This window comes from Silene latifolia, chromosome 8 (genome assembly GCF_048544455.1).
Source record: "Silene latifolia isolate original U9 population chromosome 8, ASM4854445v1, whole genome shotgun sequence".
NCBI lineage: Eukaryota > Viridiplantae > Streptophyta > Magnoliopsida > Caryophyllales > Caryophyllaceae > Silene > Silene latifolia.
The window spans coordinates 5,132,482-5,152,362 of NC_133533.1; the positions used below are offsets into that span (position 1 = coordinate 5,132,482).

The 19,881-nt window shown below is 42.6% G+C and overlaps 1 protein-coding gene across 5 annotated transcripts; it reads right to left on the minus strand.

Moving 5' to 3' along the window:
• Positions 1-559: 559 nt before the first annotated feature.
• LOC141596121 (protein NUCLEAR FUSION DEFECTIVE 6, mitochondrial-like) lies at positions 560-19,643 on the minus strand. Of its 5 annotated transcripts, XR_012522390.1 has the most exons (4): positions 19,439-19,643; positions 18,369-18,490; positions 15,775-15,833; positions 14,666-14,866 (listed from the first exon to the last, which is right to left on the minus strand). XR_012522390.1 is itself a non-coding variant. In XM_074416171.1 (3 exons), the coding sequence occupies exons 1-3, from the start codon at positions 19,588-19,590 to the stop codon at positions 575-577; spliced, it is 282 nt and encodes a 93-aa protein (XP_074272272.1). In that variant the 5' UTR covers positions 19,591-19,643; the 3' UTR covers positions 560-574. The 5 variants fall into 5 exon arrangements, 4 of the variants coding, with proteins under 4 accessions (XP_074272272.1, XP_074272270.1, XP_074272269.1 ...); XM_074416171.1 differs by lacking the exons at positions 14,666-14,866; positions 15,775-15,833 and adding an exon at positions 560-582; XM_074416169.1 differs by lacking the exons at positions 14,666-14,866; positions 15,775-15,833 and adding an exon at positions 14,118-14,460.
• Positions 19,644-19,881: the final 238 nt, after the last annotated feature.

Consider the following 19,881-nt stretch of genomic DNA (forward strand, 5'->3'; position numbering starts at 1 on the left):
GATAAGGGTGAAACCGTGGAAGGCTAACGTGTCGCCTTGTACCAGAGAGGGAAAATACACAACGAATGAAGCGGGATGATGAGCAATACGATGCCAAGAGGATCAAAGTTAGTTAGATTTTCAATCTTCGAGAAATCAAAACCCGCGAGCTAAGAACGAGATCTCCCGAGAAATCAAAACCCTCCCCATAAATGATTAGTTGAAACGGATAACTTCGTAACCACGACCTACTTGTAATGACGCCAAGGGCAAAATAGGAATAAAATAGATATTATAAAAACCATCCCCAAAACACAAGTACGATAAAATGATAATTTATTTTTACAAAACTTAATTTAGAAGGACAAGGGCAAAATAGGAATAAAATAAATGTTGGGAGGCGAAACAAGTAAAATGGGGAGCGAGATATAGAAATTTTGCAAAACAAAAAAATCTGCTGCCCAATTTGGCAAACTACCCTTCAAGCAGACTGAATCTTTAATATCGACATGACAAACGAGTTAATCGAATCAGGTATGAATCGAGGCAGTTTTGTCAATTCTATTCCCAGTGATCCTTATGATGAAGGCGATATTCAGTGATCTGCACATTATTCGTGCACAACAAAATTAGGCCTCCAAAATTGACGGTAACAACAAAATTAGGCCTCCAAAATTAGGCTTGCTCGGAATGTTTCTACATCTGAGAACTAATCGATTTTATTTTTCGGATGTAAATAATATTTGAAGCATGCAAGTAGTGATAAGACTTCAAAGATATTTATATGGGAGGGTTGATGGAGAGGTCTGTAAATAATTTGGAGATGACTATACAGAGGTATTGAGTTTACAACCTTATAAGGCGTCATTGAAGATTTTTCCATATGGAATTTATTATATACGGATGCTTTCAACTTTTAATATTTAAAAAACTCACTTTATTATATTGCAGAGTAAAACACACGTACATATAATGAGTCGTCTTTGTCATTGCTCCGTTGTCAAGTTTCTCAAAATTAGTAGCTACCACATTGTCACTTGCAGGATTCGTTTTAAAAAAATAACCAAAGTTGTCAAAGAAATAAGATATTAACTAACTAATTTCTATGTATTTTATGACTGTATATTTTTAAATGGATCAACAACTAATTGCTCGAACAAATATTAATTGTTCCGGGTGTAATTCCAGAGCAAGTATTGTTACCACCCGTGGCTTGTAGAATAATGTCTTGAGTTGAACCCTTCTTGTCTTTATCGTTCCTCTCGGCCTCTCCTGCAACAATGAACGAACTGAGGGCTTGGCTTTGTGCTAAGCGTACTCACTCCGACGCTCAAGTCAGTAAACTTATGGGATAAGTTGTTACTAGGCTGAATGTATATTGTAGAGAGATAAGGAAGATAATACCAGATGAATAGTGTTTCTTAGGTTAAGTTGTGGATCCTTTCCTCAATGAAGGTTGAGGAGTATTTATAGGCTTTCACCTTTTGTCACGTAGTGGCCAAGTGGCCAAGTGGCTAGCAGGTGGAAAGATCGATCTACCCCCTCGCCGAGGGACCTATGGCGGCCGGCGGGCCCCGTTGACTCACCGCCGAGGGGTCTTGGATATGAGTACGCGGGTATGTGTCCCTGGGGAGGTTGCCATGCCGAGACCCAGCCGACAGCCGATGGGTCGATCGGCCAGGCGGTCTAAGTTGTTGACTTCTTTGTGGGTATCTTTGACCTTGCTCAATATGTTGACTTGGTCAGCGGTGCAGAATATGCCCCATCAATTTGCCCCCAGCGTAGTCTATGCCGTGGTATGGGCTCCGATGTACGTAAAATTTCTGCATCGGCTTCTTCCGCGGCGGCTTCTTTTACCTCGGCCTGGTCTTTCTTAGGCCGTACCATATCCCCCCTCCACATGGATGTGTAAAGGGCATCCGATGTGGAAAAGAAAGTGACGCTTGCCGAGACCAGGGTTGAGAGTGCCGGTTGTTTTTTATTGCCCCCTACGCGCTACTTAGCTTGGTTGATCATGTGGCGGCGGAGAACGGATGCTTGAGAATTTGTTGAGGAAGGTGAATAGGCGGAGAGATATGAATGGGCGTGTTGAAGACGCTTGGTCATTGTTGCATTGATTGACGTTCAACTGTTGCAACGATTGACATCCCGTGGTTGCATGTCCGACACGTGTCGTTCGCCGATTGGATGACGCTTCATGGGTCAGTTTTCTCGATTGGTCCTTCTTTATGGGCTTTTTCCTATAAATAGGCGGTTATTCCGTGAAATTGGCCACCAATTTCATTCTCCAAAATTTTCTTCTCTCTAAACTTTCAAGGGCTTCTTTGTCTTCTAATTTTTAGAGTTGTTACTCCGTGGTGTTTTTCTTCAAGGTAAACAAACAAATTTCTTCACTTTTTATTTTGTTAAATAATTATTGCTATTATGTCTTTCACGACGCCGGAACTAGCACTTCTCGCGCCGGAGGGTTCCCCGTCGCGTCTTGATGGGGAGGGGATACTAGACGTCATCCCGATAAGGTTTGGGGGCCCTAGGTCTCCTTCTCCCGTAGTCGATCCACCAATTTTGGAGGAACGGGAGGATGAGGATGACGATGTTGATGAGGATGAGAGGACTCCTTCCGATGGTGGGAGGTCGTCTATCCCGGATCATGGCGAGCCCCGCACGACCGGTCTTGACCGTGCTTGGTCCCATAAGTTCGCCGATTGTTCCGGCGAGACACTTTTCGGAGGCCATTTCTCCCTCGGTGAGGGGTACAAGATCGTTATCCCTAAGAAGGGTCAGGCGGTCTGTTGCCCTCCACCGGGTCACACCGGCGTGTACATCGGGCACTGGAGTATGGGTTGCGGTTTCCTCCGAATAAATATGTCATGGCCATCATCAAAGCTATGAACGTCGCTGTGGCCCAACTACATCCGCCGCCATGAGGACGATAGTTGGCTTTGTGTGGCTCTGTCTTTTTAGGGGGAGATCCGACGATCAACTTATTCCGCCGCCTTCATTATCTACACCGTCAATTCTTTGGTAAAGTGGGTTGGTATAGCGTGCAAGCGGAGCGGGCTTCGTTTCCGTGTCCAAACTTACTTCTTGCAAAGGCGGCAACGGCGATGGGTGTATGTTCAAGTCTTGGGAGGACTACCCCCGCCTCGGTCTTTCGAGCCCCTGTTTACTTGCGGTGTGAGAACCGGGAAGAGTTTGAGGAGTGTACCTCCCGGGGTAAAGTTAAAATGGACGCTTCGATGGTCCCTCTTACTGAGGATGAGAAGCGGGCGATGCAGCTGTTAGATGCTAAGAAGGGATGGCTGCCCCGACTCGGATTATTCTTCGGGATGAGCCACTTTCTCGCCACGTCGGCCTCATACCGGCCCTCGGCCCGGGGTGAGTGGGGTCGGTGTGAGGCTCATCTTTGCTCTGTTATGCTCTTGTTTGAGCTTTGTTTTACTTCTTTTATGTAACCTTTGTTTGATTTCTTGCAGACCGGTTTGGCCAGGATCTGTCTGAGAGGACCTTGCAGAGGTTAGGGCTTGACAAGGACAGGAAGGTCGTTAAACAGCATCCTACGGCTGACTTGCGTGATCGTAGACCGTCTCCCAACGAGCTCATGGATAAACAGTGAAGTCACCGGATCCGGCGGCGGCCCGTGCAAGGGTTCTCGGGGCGTGCCAAAGAGAACAAAGAAGGCGCGTCCGAGGTTGGCGGCGGCGTCTGTGCCAACTCCCTCTTCGACCCCAGTGGTTCAGGAGTCTGTGGAGGTCATCGAAGTCACTGATGGGGCGGTGACCGTTGCTAAGGCCTTTTCTCCTCCTCCGAAGAGAAAAGAGCCTCCGTCTGCTTCCATCGTTGTCGGGGAGAAGACTGACTCAACCGGCCCTCGAACGAAGAGGGTCCAGACTGGTACGGATCTAACTTGTGGTTCGGATTTAGTGGTTCGTTGGACATCCCGGATGACCGGCTTTACGATGTGTCAATGCATGGTGACATGGATGCTCTGTGTAAATTTTTGTAGATCCTCCTTCGGCAGCCGCCGTTCTCACCGAACGGCATTGGGGAAGCGACTGAGAGAAGGCTATTGAGAAGGCGGGTGACGAAATGTCATCGTTGACTCCTCGGCTCGAAGATTCCTCCCCGAGCTTGTGGCGAGAGGGTGTGAAATTATATAAGAGGATGGCCAAGTGGACCCAACAAGCCGGCTCCTACATCTTGGAGCAGGAGAAGACCATGGGCCAAGCTGCGCGCCACCGATCGCAAAGCTTGAACTTGATCTCTCTACCGCAAAGGGGAAGCGGGAAGGCTAAATCGGATCTCTTTTCGCCGAGAAGCGCGTGGAGGAAACTAAGAAGTCGCTAGGGGCCGAGAGGGCCAAAGTTAAGGAAGCTAATGCCGCCTTTGCCAAGATGATGGAGGAGCGGGACAGTGACAAGGGTGCTTATGACGCCGTGGTTGCCAAGGGGGAAAAGTGGAAGGATACATTCCACAACCAAAGCGGAGGCGCTCGGGACGCGCAGTCGCCCTTGCTCAAAAGGAGAAGGATATTGAAATGCTTCAAGATGATCTTCTCCCTAAAATGTGCGCCCAATTCCGGAACCAGGCCGAGGAGGCGACCAGGGAGGCAATAAAAAGACTCGTCCCCGAGGGCTCTTTCCCGTGGGATAAATTTGACCGGCTTACGGACGAGATGGCGATCTTTGCGGAGGCGGGCTGCGAGAAAGCGGAGGCGGCGAAGGCGGCTCGGATAGCCGAGGCCAAGGCGGCCTATGATGCAAAGGTGAAGGAGGGTGACAGGCTAAAGGCACTTGAAAATGTCGAGCCCTCTCTCGAGCCGGCCACCGAAGATGTCTGGCTTGATGGAGGGCAAAGAACGAGGCATAGGGAGACGGGCGGTCGTCACCAGACTCACCCGGCGTCTCGAATAGCTTTAGCTGTTCGGGGGCCAATTATTGAGCCTTCTCTCCCTGCCATCTTTTGGCGCTTCAAATCCCAAGTCTGTAATCTTTTGTTTTTTTGTTTCCTAGCTTTTTGTAAAGCTTTGGTAGGTAGAGTTTAGGCTATCCTTATGGGGACGGTCGTCGTCTGTACTCTCCTTGCAATCATTTTCAATAAAGTTTTATCTTTTGGTCCTCGGCTTGGCCGGGACTTTGATCACGAACCTTTACTTATCTTCTTGCGTTATTAATTGAGTGCCTTCGTTTTTACCGTCGGCACGGCCGAGTCAGTTAGAATGCGTATCTCAACTGCGTAACGTCTTTAGCATTTCTTCTAGCGTATCGGTCATTGTATCCCCGTCGCTCTCGGCTAAGGCCGAGGTAATCGGGGTTATGGCTCGATAGCAATTCTTCTAGCGTATCGGTCATTGTGTCCCCGTCGCTCTCGGCTAAGGCCGAGGTAATCGGGGTTATGGCTCGATAGCAATTCTTCTAGCGTATCGGTCATTGTGTCCCCGTCGCTCTCGGCTAAGGCCGAGGTAATCGGGGTTATGGCTCGATAGCAATTCTTCTAGCGTATCGGTCATTGTGTCCCCGTCGCTCTCGGCTAAGGCCGAGGTAATCGGGGTTATGGCTCGATAGCAATTCTTCTAGCGTATCGGTCATTGTGTCCCCGTCGCTCTCGGCTAAGGCCGAGGTAATCGGGGTTATGGCTTGATAGCAATTCTTCTAGCGTATCGGTCATTGTGTCCCCGTCGCTCTCGGCTAAGGCCGAGGTAATCGGGGTTATGACTCGATAGCAATTCTTCTATTTGAGTGCCCGCCTGGTGGCAATTCGTGGAGGGGACAAACACTTCGATGGAAAACTTGGGTGATTCATTTGTTTGTTATGATCGTGCGTTGGGGTGTCCACAATGGGTTTGGACACCTCCGCCGCTATACAAAGTATTTTCTCAAGTTATCGGTGTTCCAATGGCTCATCAAAGGTACACCTCCCATATCTGTCAGCCGGTATGTACCCGGCCTCATCTCTTCGACCACTTTGTAGGGACCCTCCCAGTTGGCCGTCAGTTTACCATGAATATTTCCTTTGTTGGTGCGACCGACTTCCTTAGGACCAGGTCTCCCACTTTTAAGTCCCTTTTGTGGACTCTTCGGTTGTAGGCTCTTTTCATCCGGTTTTGATATACGGCCAAGTTGAGGCGTGCCGTATCTCGGCTTTCTTCGACCAGGTCTAGGGAGGCTTTGTGCCTTCCTCGTTTTTCAACCGGGTTAAAGGTAGCCGTTCGAATGTTGGCACCGTTGCTTCAATTGGTAGGATCGCTTTCGGAATCGTAGACTAGGTGGAAGGGGTGTACCCGTTGCTTCTTTCTCCGTGGTCCGAAGGGACCACAGGACGCCGGGTAGTTCATCGGCCCACCTTCCTTAAGGTCTTCAACTGTCTTCTTCAAACCGTTGAGGATTGTTTTGTTGGCGCCTCACGCCGCCCGTTGCTCTGTGGATGGCGAGACGGAGGAGTACGCAAACTTGATGCCAAGCTCTTCTAACCGATTCATTATCGTCGCTCCAAAACTCTCGGCCGTGGTCAAATACCATAACTTGGGTAACCCGGCGAGTTATAACATTTTCCCAGATTACCTTTCGACGACGCCATTTGTGGTGTTGGCTGGTCGCTACGGCTTCAACCCATTTGGTGAAGTAATCAACGGCGACGATTAAGAACTTCCTTCCTCCGGAGGCCGTTGGGAACGGCCCTAGCATGTCCATCCCCACCGTGCGAAAGGAAGGGGACTAAGCACCGGTTGTAGGTCCCGGGAGGGAGCGTGTATCACCGGGGCATGCATCCGACGGTTTGTGCACTTCTTGGTCTTTGTTCGGAATCTTGAAGCATGGTGGGCGAAGTAGCCGGCTCGGAGAGCTTTGTGGGCTAGTGTTCTTGCCCCATGTGGTGTCCACAGATACCTTCATGAATCTCTGTCGATGATCGATTCTGCGTTACCGGACCGACACACTTCAAGAGTGGTCTTATTACGGATCTTCCGTACGTTCCCCTTCGAACACCAAGTACCTAGCGGCGATCCTTTTTATTTTGGCCGAGGGATTGCGGTCCTCGGCAATTCACCCGTAAGTTTGTATTTCATTATCGGAGTCATCCACGTTGTCTCGGTCTCTATGTTACCCACCATGCCGACGGTCTCAGTGATGCTCTTCGCATTCTCGATATCTACCAAAGCACGGTTGGTGACATTCTTGATGGTTGGTGGCAAGTTTGGAGAGAGCGTCGGCCCGGTTGTTCTCGGATCTGGGAACGCATTGGATTTGGAAAGATTTCAACTTCGCTATGTCGGCCTTTACCCTCTCTAGGTACCTTACCATTCCGTCGTCCCGAGCCTCAAACTCCCCTCTGATTTGGTTAGTAACCAACGGTGAGTCCTGTCTTCAACACAATGTGTTCGCTCTCCGTGACCCTAGCTAGCTCGACTCCGGTTATCACCGCCTCGTATTCGGATTCGTTGTTCGAGGCCGAGAAGGTGAATTTCAAGGCGTACTCAAACTCGTCCCCGTTTGGCCTGATGATAAGGATGCCGGCTCCTGAGCTGTTCGTCGTGGAGGAGCCGTCGGTGTAAACCTCCCATATGCCTGGGTTTGGCTCTTCTTGATATGTGCATTCGGCCAGAAAATCTGCAAGTGCTTGCCCCTTTATCGAAGGCCTTGGTTTGTATTGAATGCCGAAACCGGAGAGTTCCACCGCCCATTTGATGAGCTCGGATTGTTCGAATTTTTCCAAAGCTTTCTCCAATGGTCGATCGGTTAGGGACCGTCACGGGGGTGCGTCGAAGTAGGGTTTTAACTTCCTCGTGGCAACGACGACGGTGAAGGCCGCTTTTTCAATTAGTGGGTAATTTCTCTCGGCGGGCAAACGTATGGTCGACAAAGTAGATTGGGTGTTCTTTGTTTGTCTTCTTCCTCGATGATCACGGCACGACCGTGGCCGAGGTAATCGCTATGTATAGGTATAGCGTCTCCCCAAGATCGGCCGGACGAGTTGGGAGAGTCGAAGATGAGCTTTCGGTTGCTTGAAAGCCGTGCTCTATTCCTCCCCCCAATCAAGTCTTTATTCCCTTTCAAAGACTTTGAAGAATGGGGTGCTCTTGTTACCGACCGAGAGATGAATCGGGCGAGAGCCGCCATTCTCCCGGTCAGCATCATAACCTCTTTTCGATTCCTTGGCTCGCAGTCTAGGATTGCTTGGATTTTGTCGGGATTTGCATCGATGCCTCCGCACCGACAAGTACACCGAGGAATTTACCCGCCGGACACGAAGTTGCATTTCATTGGGTTGAGCTTCATCTTGTATTTCCTTAGTGAACAAAATGTTTCGTGTAAATCGGCCAGTGCTCATTTGTCGGACTTGCTTTTCACAATAGCATCGTCGACGTAGGCCTCAATGTTTCGCCCTTTCTGATTTTGGAATACTTTGTCCTGACCCAGATACGTTGCGCACGGCGTTTTTCAAACCAAACGGCATCATTTTGTACATGTATGTGCCGTTAGCGGTGATGAATGCGCATTTAGGCATGTCTTCCTCAACCATGAATACCTGGTGATACCCCGAGAAGGCGTCTAGCGGGCTCGGCATGGTGTAGCCTGCCGTGGCGTCGATTAAGCTATCTATCCGAGGCAAAGGGTAACAATCTTTGGGGCATGCTTTATTAAGGTTGGTAAAGTCTACGCACATTCTCCATGCCCCCGATGATTTTGGAGAATGCGGTTTCGTCGGTCACGACTGCGTCTTGTTGTTTCGACATCTTCTTAGCTTTTTGGGTGGGTTTTTGTTGTTTTTTTTTTGTTTGGGAATGAATGTGACTAGCTTCTAGTAGCGATTTCCCCACAGACGGCGCCAATTGTTCCGGGTGTAATTCTAGAGCAAGTATTGTTACCACCCGTGGCTTGTAGAATAATGTCTTGAGTTGAACCCTTCTTGTCTTTATCGTTCCTCTCGGCCTCTCCTGCAACAATGAACGAACTGAGGGCTTGGCTTTGTACCAAGCGTACTCACTCCGACGCTCAAGTCAGTAAACTTATGGGATAAGTTGTTACTAGGCTGAATGTATATTGTAGAGAGATAAGGAAGATAATACCAGATGAATAGTGTTTCTTAGGTTAAGTTGTGGATCCTTTCCTCAATGAAGGTTGAGGAGTATTTATAGGCTTTCACCTTTTGTCACGTGGTGGCCAAGTGGCCAAGTGGCAGTGGCACAAGCGGTGGAAAGATCGATCTACCCTCGCCGGGGACCTATGGCAGCGGGCAGTGGCCCTGTTGACTCACCGCCGAGGGGTCTTGGATATGAGTACGCGGGTATGTGTCCCATTTGGCGGGTTGCCATGCCGAGACCAGCCGACAGTAGACGGGTTGCGTGATCGGCTAAGGCGGTCTAAGTTGTTGACTTGCTGTGGGTATCTTTGACCTTGCTCAATATGTTGACTTGGTCAGCGGTGCAGAATATGCCCCATCATTAATAATACGATAAAAATAGCAAAACTAAAACAGATAAACCCGTGAATTTCACGGGTCACAAACCTAGTTTTTTTCATTATTATGACATAAATATTATAATAAATATTTAAGTTGATTATGTTCTAAATTCTACATAAAGATAATCTTTTTTGTGAGACCGTTCTTTTGTATGACCGCAATATTTTCTCAATTTTTAAATCACAAATACTTAAACTATTTTTAAGTTGATCCCAAAAATTTGTAAATATTACTTTGTAGGGTAATTTAGTTAATTGTAATGGTCTCATTCAAAATAAACAGTGTTATATTAGAAATAGTCAAAGTTTCGGTGTTCATGTGATATTTTTTTATTATAGAAAATTATTTATAATTGATATACACCTCCCCAAATAGGCTTTTACTTTTTTGGTGTGGTACTAACTCAATTATCATTCAATGTGTGCTTTTTAGTAAGAATTATCTGTCAAGACGTCAATATTGTATTATAATTTGTCACTAAGCAAATATTATATAATCAAATACAAAATACAAATTAATTGTAAAAATGGCTCACGGAATAAAATTTAATGTTTTATGCAGGCTTTTAAACTATATTGTATAGATTGATAATATGTGAATTATGATATTGCCATGTCACATTTAATTTTGCCTTATCACATTTGTCATGTTACATTTAATTTGTCATATCACATTAGCCTTTTAATTATATTGTATAGATAATATACCTTCTATTGCTAGACATATGTGTTGAGGTTTGTAGTTAAGAAGGGTTACTAGATTGTATGCTAGCTTGTAGAGAGAGAGAGTGTGAGGGGAGGAATAATAATGTGGGCCACATTATGAACTTTGTAAAGGTTTATCTATTGTTGGAATGAGGTTTGTAGGTAGATGAGTTTATATATTAGCTTATGTGGTATGAGAACAAACCTCTTGGAGGTTCATCTATTATCAATGCCCTCACTACTCCGTATATATTTCCAAAAGAAATCTAAAGGGGATTTCGATGTGGCCCAAGTGCTGGACCAATTTGAGAAAAAATTGCAATATTAGTGGTCCAATTGAATTATATAATTGAACGGAAATCTAAAGGGGATTTAGACGGGACCGAAGTGCTGGACCAGTTTGAGAAATAATTTAGCAATGTTAATGGTCCATTTGAGCAAGGTACAAATCGAGTTGGCTTTGTCAAATCTATTCCTAAACGTGCGTTATTGTGCTTAAATCTGCAAAGTTGATGGTGATGATAGTTGCAACTTGCAAGCAAGTGAGCTGGAAGGATTTTGCAGACTGTGTCGATAGAAAAATGCAACTTCAGTTAACTTGTTGCCTTGAACCTGACAGTTGAAAAAACACAACGAAGCGGATATGATAAGTTGCCTAGAAAATGTCAAAAGTTGCCTAGCATGATATAAGTTGCATGAAGCGATTCTCAGCTTCTGTTGACGAAACCGTAGATTGAAAGGAAATGTGAATGGGGATTTCGATGAGGCAAGTGTATAGAATTGATACACGATTAATACACGTGTATATAAAACAAGTGTATAGAATTGAATGAAATTGAGGAAGTATATACATGGGAGGATAGATTTGAAGCCTTTAAAGGAGTTATGTTCACTGTCTACTATACTCGGGATTTGTTTGGCGTAAGGGAGTATATTATGGGAGAGGAAAGTGGAGCCGGACGATTGCGGGGAAGCGGTGGCCGGTTGACCAGCACTGTATAAACTAGTAGAAGATTACAGAGTTACCGTCACTCAAAAATCATAATCGCCCATAACATTGATGTGGTCCAAAATTCAAAACTTATCGACGCCCCATGCAGCTGTACTTTTTTTTTTTTTTTTTTTTTTTTGACAGTTGGATAATTAAGAAAGGTACCTATTACAACAGACGAACCCTTCATGCAGCTGTACCTTGACAGCCCCTGAATATGTTTTCTAGTGGACGTGGTGCGTGTGGTCCAAAATTCAAAACTTATCCAAGCTCGCTCTAATAGCTGTATTTGGGCCATCGACTTCGTTGATGCGCTGTCATTTTGAGCTAATTAATGGTGACGGTGAGCATTTGGTCCGGTGAGGGATGACAGTTTGGTGGTGTACCATCCCCTTATTGGCTTATTGTACACAAATTTAATATAGACTACAGATCGAATCAGTTTTATCAAATCTATTCCGAGACGTCCTTATTGTCTACTGCAAAAATAAGCGATCCAACACATTATTTGTGCACATTAGAGTTATTGTGTTTAAATCTGCAAAGTTGATGGTGATCGAAAAATGCAACTTCAGTGAGTTAGATTTAGAGAATACACAACAAAAGCGGAATGATGAGCAATACGATGCTAAAAGGATCAGAGTGAGTTAGATTTTCACTCTTCCGGAAATCAAAACCCTCGAGCTAAGATCCCCTAAGAATTAACCCTCGCAATAAAACTTAATTTAGATGGACAAGGGAAAAATAGGAATGAAATAAATGTTGGGAGGCGTAACAAATAAAATGGGGAGCGTAACAAAATTCAACATGTATACTGTACTACTGTGCTGCCCAATTTGGCAACTACCCTTCAACATAGCCTGAATCTTTAATGTCGACATGACAAACGAGCTAATCGAATCAGGTATGAATCGAGGCAGTTTTGTCAATTCTATTCCCAGTGATCTTTATGATGAAGGCGATATTCAGTGATCTGCACATTCGTGTGCAACAAAGTTAGGCCTCCAAAATTGACGGTAACAACTAACAACACTTGTGAGCAACCGAGCAAGAAGAATTATGCAGATGGAGTCGATAGCGACCACTGGTAGATCAACCATAAAAGAGAAGTAGAGGGTGGTAGACTGGTAGGTTATTCTTGATGAACCCATGCGAAAGCAGAAAGGAGCGGATATGGCCAACCCAAAGAAAAAAAAAAAAATTGCAATATTAGTGGTCCAATTGAATTATATAATTGAACGGAAATCTAAAGGGGATTTCGACGGACCGAAGTGCTGGACCAGTTTGAGAAATAATGTAGCAACGTTAATGGTCCATTTGAACAAAGTACAAATCGAGTCGGCTTTGTCAAATCTATTCCTAAACGTGCGTTATTGTGCTTAAATCTGCAAAGTTGATGGTGATTATAGTTGCAACTTGCAAGCAACTGAGCTGGAAAGATTTCGCAGAAGAACCAACAATTAGACTAGGAGGGAGTATTACATACAAATGGCTCAATGGTTTGAATGTAAGTATATTACATAAGAGGTCAAAGGTTCGACTCCTTAGTGAATCACACCCTCACACGATAAATTATTTACAAAACACCATTCTACCAGGAATCAAACCTGGTGTCACACCCTCACACGATAGAAGCTTTACCAACTGAAGCGGATATGATAAGCAACACGACCCTAAAAGGGTCTGAGACACGGGTCACCAAGTAGTATGATAAGTTGCCTAGGAAATGTCAAAAGTTACCTGCCTAGCATGATAAGTTGCATGAAGCGATTCTCAGCTTCTGTTAACGAAACCATAGATTGAAAGGAAATGTGAATGGGGATTTCGATAAGGCCGAAGTGCAACGTTAATGGTCGTTTAGAATTAGGTACGAATTGAGTCGGTTTTGTAATTGGTCCCTTTCTCTTTCGTTGGTCTTTGTGCCAAAACCAAAGGACAACAATTGACCGGGACGGAGGGAGTAGAAGATTACAGACTTACAGTCACTCAAAAATCATAATCGCCCACAAGGCCACAACTTTAAAAATCTCCCATAACATTAATGTGGTCCAAAATTCAAAACTTATCAACGCCACATGCAGCTGTACTTGACAGCCGCCTGAATATGTTTTCTAGTGGAAGTGGTGCATGTGGTCCGAAATTCAAAACTTATCCGAGATCTTACAGCAGTATTTGGCCATCGACTTCGTTGATGCCAGGGGCGGAACTAGGCCTCTTTTACTAGGGCTATAGCCCTAAACAATTTTGGAAGAAATATAATTTAGTAAGCAGAATAAGACCACATAATGCATTTGGTCTGGTGGTAAATCCGCATGCCATTTAAAGAGTTATATATTTAGCCCTAGTAATAACTAATTCCTGGTTCCGCCCCTGGTTGATGCGCTGTCATTTTGAGTTAATTAATGGTGACGGTGAGCATTTGTACCATCCGTCCATCCCCATACTGCACACTGAAACTTTAATATAGACTACAAATCGAGTCAGTTTTATCAAATCAATTCCTAGCCGTCCTTATTGTCTACTACAAAAATAAGCGATCCTACACATTATCTGTGCACATTAGAGTTAATGTGTTTAAATCTGCAAAGTTAACGGTGACGATAGTTGCAAGCCATTGAGCAGGAAGGATTTTGCAGACTGTCGATCGAGAATTGCAACTTTAGTTAGCTTAGCTACTATACATCTATGGGTTAGAAGCGCAAAGGTCTTGCAAAATCAACCATGAAAGAGAGATAAGGGTGAAACCGTGGAAGGCTAACGTGTCGCCTTGTACCAGAGAGGGAAAATACACAACGAATGAAGCGGGATGATGAGCAATACGATGCCAAGAGGATCAGAGTTAGTTAGATTTTCAATCTTCGAGAAATCAAAACCCGCGAGCTAAGAACGAGATCTCCCGAGAAATCAAAACCCTCCCCATAAATGATTAGTTGAAACGGATAACTTCGTAGCCACGACCGAGAAAGACATTACTTGTAATGACGCCAAGGGCAAAATAGGAATAAAATAGATATTATAAAAACCATCCCCAAAACACAAGTACGATAAAACGATAATTTATTTTTACAAAACTTAATTTAGAAGGACAAGGGCAAAATAGGAATAAAATAAATGTTGGGAGGCGAAACAAGTAAAATGGGGAGCGAGATATAGAAATTTTGCAAAACAAAAAAATCTGCTGCCCAATTTGGCAACTACCCTTCAACGTAGACGGAATCTTTAATGTGGTTGACATGACAAACGAGTTAATCGAATCAGGTATGAATCGAGGCAGTTTTGTCAATTCTATTCCCAGTGATCCTTAGGATGAAGGCAATATTCAGTGATCTGCACATTATTCGTGCACAACAAAATTAGGCCTCCAAAATTGACGGTAACAACAAAATTAGGCCTCCAAAATTAGGCTTGCTCGGAATGTTTCTACATCTGAAAACTAATCGATTTTATTATTCGCCTGCCCAAATCTACGCATTTAGAGAATACATACTAAATCAAATTTCTACCAACTAAATATTATCTGCAAACATATGTTCTCTAAATATCATGAATGAAATCCTCGGTTAAAATGAACCGAATGTAACTAACTAAATAACTGCACGACAATGTAGAAGCTCGTTTCTTTAAGAATTACAGCAACAGGGGATTGCCTCAACCAGCTGCCATACAAAGGCCAATTCACAATCGAAAGTAAAAATGGCCAATGCCTTGTTAACCCCACACAAATATCATCCATCTACAATAAAAGAAGACAACACTTAACTTACATGGTTCAAAGAGAATTATTTCGAAAGGGAAATTAACATATTGCTAACGCCGGCTACTCAAATCAGTTTGACAAGAAAAACTTCCGAGCAAGCCAAAGGAGGTGATCAAGGCCCTAAAAAGAGGAAAGCCCGAGTCATTCTAAGACAAAAGGATATTCTCAAAAATTTGACGAATAATCAAACAAAGTGCAGTGAAAATTTTAACTCTCACGGTACAGCTTGCCTAGGTAGCAGAGGTATTTATTATTGCAGCAAGATACAAGATTCAACAATATCCTATGTAAGGGACGAGGATCAAATAAGCGCAAAGGACGACAACTATTTCAGTAATTCAGTATAAGATAGATGTGACTTCTGAGTTCTCAATCTACAAAAATTCCGGGATCAGTTGTAAGAACCTCCTATTGTTCCTATCCTTCCTCTTCTCCCAAAACTATTGAAATCCTAACTTATAGAGAATTTTTTCTAATGGAAATGTCTTTGCCACGAGTGCCCGAAGGTCAAACAAGGCTAAACCTAATATGACAGGTCAAAGTGCCGTGCCTTGTCACGTGTGGAGTCTCTTGTGTCAGAATGTGTTGTAAATGTGAAGTGGCGAAGTGGCAAAGTAATATTGGTTTAGTCTAGTTGAAACACTTATCATGAGCTTATGAGAACTGACTATATCTAACATCGCACAAGTGCAGACAATATCTGGCAGCATTGTAACAAGCGATCTTCTTCCTAGTGTGATATCGAAAATGTATGCAAGGTTATCCTTCCAGGAGAAGTAAAGTCTACAGACCTATCATCCTAATATTCAAAGCCTTAAAGGCATGATATCCACTAATCTAGCATCAGAAATCATATCTCAGCAAAACCTTAGATAGAATACTACATCTACTAATGCAGCATCGTGATTAAATCTCACTGTCACGAACGTTCATCCTCACGAATCTGCAAATCAACAAGAATGTCTCTCAACCACCTCATTTTCACTAACAGAAGCCATATACTAATGCATAAACTGGGCATTTCTCGCAAGCAGGGCAAATACCACACGTATCATTGGCATATAAAGTTAATGTTATAGATATCTATCTCAATTCTCAAGACACTATCCACCAAGAACCATTTGATTTAGAACTACCGTAATGTGATTTTTTTGACGATTTTCAAAATTTCACAGACACATACAATAATACGAGAACACTTTCTTTCCCTGTTTTCTAAAGCTTTTATATATGAGAGGGAGGGAAGAAAAGTATTAAGATTGATTGACATAAAAGAAACACATTTATCATGAACCATCACATGGCACTATGAAGGATTTGAGTATTAATTTAAACAGCTGAAACAAATAGGTTTCTAAAACTTGGCGACAACATTAATCTAGTTTCGAAACATAACATGACAAGAAAAAATAAAAAAAAGCGCTGGCTTCACTTGATCTCTTTGGTAATCTTTTAGGCCTTAGCATATCCCCAATGTATAAAGCGCATAAAGATTTAGCTTTGCCCGACCATCTGACATTCATCATACATCGTCATTGCAATCTGAATGCATTTGACGTATTAGTATGTCTCTAAAATCATATTGCATAGAAATAAGACTCAGCAATCATGTAATCTCTGGTGAATGGCCAGTAGTTCAGGCTTTAGGAACAAAAAAGTGTACACACCCTCACTACACTAGTGTGGTTGGTGATAGTCCATAATAACAATAAAAACATTCAAACAATACCAATTCTGATTTCTTTTTAGAACCAAATGTTCTTTAACTTCGTTTTACAAAACGCTGATCTAGGAAAAGCAAATTCTAATAACACAAACGTTTATCTCATAAGGAATGAAGAGTAGCATCGTAAGTAAATCCAAATCTGAACAAAGTTTGACTACTTCAGAGGTTTGCAGTAATATAATAAAGTCATTCAATTTTCGAAATATAAAACTTGACTCAACTACTTAATATCTCAGTACAGCAACAAGACTCGCAAATTTCAACAGAAATGAAATCAGGGTTCATCTTTGGTAGCTTGCTCTTCATCTAGTCCGGTCTTTCCCTACAAGAGTGAAAGAGGGACGTTTCTTTTAGAGATATAGGGGAAGACACAAGGCAACCCTAAAGGAGTAACAACTTGAAAAGAGATGGAAAAACTACATGATTCAAACTTAAATGAAGGACTTTCTTAGCCCTCTGTTTTTTTTTTTTTTTTGGAAATACTTACTGGAAAAGAGACCCTTTCTAAAACTTAAGAGACATACATATGACATGGCGAGTGTCTACTGACTTTTTATAATTTATAATTATCTCTTTCCCAACTTGTGATCATGTTCTAACTCATCGGCAAAAAATTTGACAAAACTGTGCAACGAAATTAGTAATACAACAACATTAGAGCCTTAATCCCAGAATAATTTAGGGTCGGCTGACATGAATCATCCATTAGAACCGTCCATGGGTGCAAGGAAAGTAATGGGGAGAAAAAAAAACAAAGACTCAACCATATAACTGAAACTACAGCAATGACAGGCAAAAAAAATAGCTTGCAGGTGTCTAGGAAAAGCGCGCCTCAAAATCATTAAAACCAGATTCTCTAATTATCATTCAAAACCTTTGTCTAATGTCCTGATCCAACCATTAATTCTCATTATGAACCACAACTCCCCAGAAGGCCAGAATTACTCGAATGCTAGTTTTACCAAAAGTTGTCAGATAAGATTTGTTGACTATTTCATTCACAGAGCCAACTATCTCCAAGTCTCTAACAGTACAACAATATTCAAGCATTCACAAAAACATAAGCCTAGGGTTGGCTCAAAAATTTCAAATATTGATTACTCATAACAAGGTAAGAATTTGGAAAACTAATGAACAAACTATTTTGTTCACAAAAAAATGGTATTGGGTCCCAATTCATGTGGCAGGAAGTTGTACACTCACGACATCTGAGATATTAGATGAACTAATGAATTAAGCAGGCTACCTAGAACTCTATTTCTAAGGATAAGCTTTCAAGGGGGTCTAACATGACACATTTTGATTCCTATGGTCAATGAACCTCAAGTTTACGCGTGGGGCGTATTTGACTAAAAAAGCGTGACAGGAGAGAAACAGTTGGAGGCAAATGCATTCATATGGGATTATCAGCAAAGATCAGATTAATAAAGGATAGCTGATGTATCGCTTGCAAACCATTCAAGTTTCAGACGAGCACATATTCATAATATATGCATTATTAGTCATGATTTAAGACTTCAACACTTTATCGCAATCACCTCATAAAATGTTTGCCACATCGCAAAAGCGAGCACATATTCATAGTTACTCCTTATCTCTTATACTACTAGTTCTACATAATCTTTTCTAAAACACAAATCAGTATATTACTGCAGCAAAATCCAACGTCATACACTTACATACATAATATGAAGAGAACTACCACACTCATTAACAAAATAAAAAAATAAGCAAAAGAGACAGAGAATTTACCTTCAAGAGTCCAACCGAAGTGTTGAGGTGAGACAGAAAGCATGGACGTAAGTAATGCAGAGGCCGTTGCAGTGTGATACGGCATCAACGATTCAACACAGCAGCTCAGCTCTACTGGTGACCTTTTTTTAACAGAAAAAACACACATCAACAACGAAAACCACATTAATTCCTTACAAATTCATTAATGGTGTGTTTGGGAACAAAGATTGTATTCCTGAATTTAGATTTGGACTAATTTGCATGTTTGGCAAACTTATTAGATTTGGATTTGGATTCCTACCAAATCCAAGTAAGGCTAAAATAAACCCGTTTGAAATCCACTATCTAACCCTCTCATTTCCAAATCTTTATTTCACTTTGCTAAATTAAAAATGAGTCATTTCAATTAAATTCTTGTTGACAAACACTCCCCAACTTTCTTTCTATCTAGGTTATCTTTATTCTGTACACATTAAAAACAACTCGGATTCCGAAAGTAAAGCCTGAAATTCTTAATCTCAAGATCATCAACAATTATCAAATTCACACATCACTCCCAATTTCTTTATGCAACAATTATCAGATTCACTCTAGTATCACACTAGTCAATCCAATGGATGGCGCAACCAACATATCTAAATACCTTTGCGAAAATTTTGGGGGAGACAGGCTAGTACTATCTCCGTCCCAATCATTTATTTCCTTTTTTATTCTTTGTGAGAAGTACTCGCTCCGTCTCAAACTCTCAAAACCTAACCAATTTTTTTCTTACCTAATCAAAAAAAAAAAAAAAAAAAAAAAACTAACTAATTTATTTAAATTAAAGGCAAATAAATGATCGGGACGGAGAGAGTAATAAATCAGGGTGAACCGAAAAAAATCAAAAACATAAACTAATAATTTTAAATATTTCACTATTTAGAGGGGCGACCGTCCCGGCTAACCCTTCCTAATTCCGCCACTGCCAATCGTAATTCGATACCGAGTAATTTAATCGTCTACGTATCGATTACGGAACGTATTTATGAATCAAATGTGTAATGCGTTACATAATTCATGATTGGAATGAACGGAATAAAATTAGGTACCTGAAAATACGAGGAGAAGAGATAGGGCTTTGCTTCGGAAGGCTAAACGGGTTGGATTTTGGTTTGGTTGCGGCGGCGAACCTAGGTGCGGAGGTTCGGACGGCGGAGGAGGAGGTTCGGAGGAGAGATCTAGCTGCTGCGAAAGTCGCCATTTTGTGAGAGACGTGTTGTGATGCAATGAAAAAGTGAAGGGTTTTAGATGGGGTTTTGGCCTTTTGGTCAATTATATGTTTTGGATTAATGGGCCTTTGTATTGTTATTTGAAAACAACCACCATGAAATGACTTGAACCCGAAATGACTCTACCCGATTCAAATTATTGCAAGCCTAAACAACTCTAATCTGAATTGACCTGACCTGACCTGAACCGATCTTATTGACCCGTTATCCTAGCCTGATAAAGTTGATGATGTGAACATTGTTATTAGAATTCTGAATTTATG

What these genes read in the sequence shown, in the direction of transcription:
- LOC141596121 (XM_074416167.1), bottom strand. Translation starts at nt 19,590, where the DNA reads ATGGCGACTTTCGCAGCAGCTAGATCTCTCCTCCGAACCTCCTCCTCC. An exon ending in TCTTCTCCTCGTATTTTCAG is followed by an intron (nt 18,491 to 19,438) that starts GTACCTAATTTT and finishes TGTTAAAAAAAG; the next exon opens with GTCACCAGTAGAGCTGAGCT. An exon ending in CTTCGGTTGGACTCTTGAAG is followed by an intron (nt 16,433 to 18,368) that starts GTAAATTCTCTG and finishes AAATGCATTCAG; the next exon opens with ATTGCAATGACGATGTATGA.